The sequence below is a fragment of the Xiphophorus couchianus genome, chromosome 13, assembly GCF_001444195.1.
Source record: "Xiphophorus couchianus chromosome 13, X_couchianus-1.0, whole genome shotgun sequence".
NCBI classification, from domain to species: domain Eukaryota; kingdom Metazoa; phylum Chordata; class Actinopteri; order Cyprinodontiformes; family Poeciliidae; genus Xiphophorus; species Xiphophorus couchianus.
In genome coordinates this window covers 25,789,331-25,793,872 of record NC_040240.1, presented here as the reverse complement: position 1 = coordinate 25,793,872, position 4,542 = coordinate 25,789,331, and the positions used below count along the sequence as shown (strand labels likewise).

Genomic DNA, 4,542 nt, shown 5'->3' with positions numbered 1-4,542 from the left:
GTCCGGTTTACTGATCTGGGTTTCTGTTCCAAACAGAACAGGAAGTGTTCGGGTTCTGGTTGTAACCAGAGTCCAATAAGAAGCCTCTCAGGATAAACAGATAAAAATGTCTTTATTTCTGCACAATCTGTGATTAGATCAAAACAAGCAAACAGCTTCTTGGAATACGAAGCTCAGCCGGGTTCTAGAGGCCAGTTTATGAATCTGGATTCATAAACTATTAATCTGGATTCATAAACTGGATCTGAGGCCAGTTTATGAATTAACAGCAATAATCGGGGTCATTCAGGGCGTCAGAGAGAAAAACCCTCATTTATTTACCGTGTTTTACATTAAATTATTAGTTTTGATCCATTTAATTAACAAATTAAATATTTAATTTGAAGCTAAATACTTTGCTCTGAATAGTTGGCTACAAACTAAACATTTAGCCTAATAATTTGTAAACTAAACATTTAGCTTGGAACTAATTATTTAGTTAGCTAAATGTGTGTTGTAGGCTGAATATTTAGATTTCCTATCTATAAACTGAATATTCACCTTGAAATTAGTTTAAAATCAACAATGAATGAAAACTGAATGAATGAAATTGAAAACTAAATAACCCAAAATTTTACATGAATTCTTTGACTAACTTTACAAACAGTAGCCCACGTCAGTGTCGCATTAAATAATGAAATTAATTATATTAAAATTATTATTGTTGAAACGACCCACTGAGTTTAATTTATCAAACAAAAAAAACAGGTTCAGCTCCAATTTTCAAGGACGCGATGCCACCATGGTGGTTCTGAAAACCCACAATGCACCTTGATTGATGAATCTGGGTTCGGTTCGGGTTTGGTGGGTTCGGGCCGGAAGTCAGCTTTGTGTTATTGTTGTGAATCAGACTGAACGAGTCCTCGACTTGCTGTGGCGTGGGAGGAAACACGGATCAACACGGCCGGGAAAACGAGCTCCACCCGGGGCCGGAGCGGCTCTGGTCCTAGGAATCCTGCTGGGATTAACGGGAATCCTGCTGGGATTAACGGGAACCACGGAACAAACACTCGACATGTTAAAAAAAGGTTTATTTCATACAAAAGCACGTCAGTTTATAAAAACACCGCGAGATGCCTTCCAGTGAGGAAACAAAGACAGGAGAGACCGGCGCCTCCTGCTCGAGGCCAGCGGGAAGTGCAGCCAGCTCTGAAACACCTGAACAAACCGAGTCACTAGCTGCCTGAGGAAGAGGAGGAGGAGGTCATGCATCTTCATCACTTCCTGAGGGTCAGCATGGCGTTGACGTCCCACAGCAGGTTCCTCATCTGGTCCATCAGAAACTTCATCTCCTGGTTCTTCTGACGGACTTTCTGTGGGAAACAGAACATCTGGGTCAGACCAGGGTCCAAACCAACAGAACCAGAACCACCGGAACTATGTTCTTTATTATTTGGCCGATGGTTATCCAGGTCGACTCACTGATGTCCATTTTGATAAGAACATACAAAATTACAAAAACAATTAATCGACTGATGATAAATTGTTGATTGATTCTTTAACTACATCCGCTCAGACCCGTTTCAGTGCTGTCGCTCGGCCGCCATCCAGCAGGGGGCGCCGCTGGTTATCATCAAGCAGAGGAACCAGTTGATGCAGAATCAAAGATGGCGGCCATAATGGGACGAGAAAGAGAAACGGTCCAATCAGAGTCCGGTGTGGGATGTAAAATGTTCTTCATGCGGTTTTGTTTAGAAATATAAAAACTGAACAAAGTTCTGAAGTTCCACCTTCATGTTGCTGAGAAGCAGCAACTCCTCAACCAAAAACTACTGATGTGCTACGAAGGTAAAGAAGAGGGAATAACGGAGAAAAGGTGCCACATGATTCAGTTCGGCGCCGTTAATGGCGCTGAGCGGGTCGGTTGTCAGGGCTCATGGAGAACTGTCCATCATAAGATCAATCACCTTCAGATTGATAATCGATAACCGATAATCGATAACCTCTGTTCTCTGAACCAGTTGACGGTTTGCAGATGAGGCAGTGCTGCCCCCCGGAGGCGTCTGCAGGGACCTGACCTGGACACTAAAGAGGAATCTGGACTTGAGATCCTCTCTGGAAGCCGTCAACACGCTGGAGCCTGTCGGCTAATTCACTGTCACAATAATCAATAAACAATCAATTAATTCAATTCAATATCAGTGAAAAGCCACCGCTCTGAGAAACGCTGCAAACATTTGACACCCAGTAAGTAGTTAGTCTGCACTTCCTGCCCCTTTAGCCTGTTTTCCCCGTCGAAGCTGAATGATTATGATGATTATGATTATTATTGTTTACATATAATTTTGGTTACAGAAACTTCATAATCCATTCATTTGTTTTCTTTTATTTTGGACATTTTAAATGTTTTCTGGCTCCAGTGTTAAATTTTCCTTAGAAATGAAAGTTTTCTTGATCTTGCATTATTATGCCATTGTTAATATTATAAATAATAACACAGTATTATATTATCACATTTTATATTTGTTTTAAATGGTTTCAAAATGACAATATTATCATTGATCACAATCATTTCTGGGACATTTTAGCGTCCAGAATCGTTTGTTGTGAGAGGCTGAAGGTTGATGTTGGGTCGCTAACATGAACAGAACCAGAACCCGTCCAGAACTCAGACGGATCAGAACCGGTGAACAGTGGATAACTGGGCTTCTCTCACCTCCAGAACCTCCTGGCGCTCCTGGATGACGGCCGGGCTGCAGGGCTCCGATCGGACCGGAACCAGCTCCTCTCCGGTGTACGGGACGAGCTGAACACACATAACCACACGGATCGGATCGGATCCTAACGGATACCGCTGTTAGAACCCGGGTCCGGCTCGGCCCTCACCTCCGTCGGCGACTCCTGGAGGTCAGAGGTCATCTCCACGCAGCGCTCGTACAGCAGCCGCAGCTTCCTGAAGAGCAGGGCGAGCTGCCGCAGGTGTTCCTGCAGCTTCCCGAACCGGTCCTGGTACACGGCGTGGCTCTGGGTCACTCCGTTAGGGAGCTGGGTCACACACAGGGAGATGTCAGAACCAGAACCAGAGCTGGACCAGTCAGGAAGATTTTTTTTCCCATTTAAGCTGGACAGTCTGTTTTTATTTTTAAATTAAAGATCAAATCAAAGATAAAAATATTTATTTTCAAATAAACTGGCAAAAATAAAATAAAACCAGAACGCTTTTTAAAATCCCGTCAGCAGTTCCATTAGAACCACAAGGTGTCCTTCTATCCACTGGAGAACCCGACCCCAAAATGTCTGTGTACACCCCTGGTTCCGTCCCGTTCACCGGTTCCGTCCCGTTCAGCGGTTCCGTTTCTCTACCGGTTCCGTTTCTCTACCGGTTCCGTTCGCTCCGCCAGAATTAAAACCCAGAGGAGATTCTGGATCACCGAGGTACCTCCGAACCTCCCCGGACCTGAAACGTGCTAAGGTCGGGTTTAAGGTTCTCCAGAACCCCGGTAATCCTGCCCCCACCCGGACACACCTGCGGCCTCTCACCTGCGTGGCGCGCGTGATCTGGAAGATCTCCATGGTGCGCGTGACGATGTCCTGCACGGTCTCCTGGCCGATCCTGCAGAGGAACACCGGGGAGATCTCCCGGAGCGCCCCGGGCGGAGGCTGCTGCTGCTGGGGCGGCGCCGCCATCAGGCCGGGGCAGGAAGTGACCGCGGGGGCCTGAATAACCTCTGGGAGGCTGATGTTTGATACCAGACGCTCCTCTGCTCATTTAAACCCACCGATCCTCCACTCTGCTCACCGCGCGCTCGTTGCGTCACTTCCGGCTGCTGGTGGGGCGCCTCAAATCCACACACTGCCCTCTGCTGGTGGAACCTGGTCATTACAGCCAGCTCACGGGGGATGACGTCACCAAGCCAGGTGAAGAAACAAAGTTTGTCTCATCTAAATACAAAATGAATGTAATAAATTAATTCCTCTGGTCTCACATTAAATCCTACCGGAAGCTGAATGCTGGACTCTCTCCACCAGAGGGCGACAGACATCCAGATTTTAATCTGTTTATTTTTCTAACCTGTGTGAAACCTGTTTATAATAAAGTTTATAATTAGCTAGAATAATTAATGGGTGTTTTTGTTTCAAATTATGGGATGCCGTTTTTATTACCCTAAAAATAATAAAATGCTTAATTTAATAATTAAAAATTATTAAATTTGTCATAAAATAAAAAAATGGGTTAATTTTTCAAAAGAACATTTTCACCTTGTTATACATGTCACAGTTTCAAACTAAATATTTAGCTAACAAGTTAAAATGGTAAATATTTAGATCAAAGCTAAATGTTTAGATTGTGAAATGTTTAGTTGGGACAAAAATATATAGTCAGTAAACTAAATGTTTAGTTTGTTGGAAATATGTTACTTGTCACTTATTAACTTGCTTTAACCTGGTTCTTCATTGAACCTGTTTATGATCATTATTAAAGTTTAAAATGCAAGAATAAAAGCTTTGGCTAAATTAAAAACAACCAAATGTAACTTTTAACTCTGAAATGTTTGATTGAAA

The 4,542-nt window shown here is 43.6% G+C and overlaps 1 protein-coding gene across 1 annotated transcript; it reads right to left on the bottom strand.

The window, feature by feature from the left end:
* Positions 1-1,052: 1,052 nt before the first annotated feature.
* On the bottom strand, positions 1,053-3,814 carry LOC114156157 (mediator of RNA polymerase II transcription subunit 30). Its single transcript, XM_028036426.1, has 4 exons — positions 3,520-3,814; positions 2,866-3,024; positions 2,696-2,785; positions 1,053-1,352 (listed from the first exon to the last, which is right to left on the bottom strand). Exons 1-4 carry the CDS (start codon positions 3,664-3,666, stop codon positions 1,257-1,259), a joined length of 492 nt encoding a protein of 163 aa, XP_027892227.1. The 5' UTR covers positions 3,667-3,814; the 3' UTR covers positions 1,053-1,256.
* Between the last annotated feature and the right edge of the window lie 728 nt (positions 3,815-4,542).

Excerpts from the sequence above, each read along its gene's own strand:
- LOC114156157 (XM_028036426.1), bottom strand. The coding sequence starts at position 3,666 with ATGGCGGCGCCGCCCCAGCAGCAGCAGCCTCCGCCCGGGGCGCTCCGG. Across the intron at positions 3,025-3,519 it reads AGATCACGCGCGCCACGCAG|CTCCCTAACGGAGTGACCCA; the intron begins GTGAGAGGCCGC and ends TGTGTGACCCAG. Across the intron at positions 2,786-2,865 it reads TCCAGGAGTCGCCGACGGAG|CTCGTCCCGTACACCGGAGA; the intron begins GTGAGGGCCGAG and ends ATGTGTGTTCAG.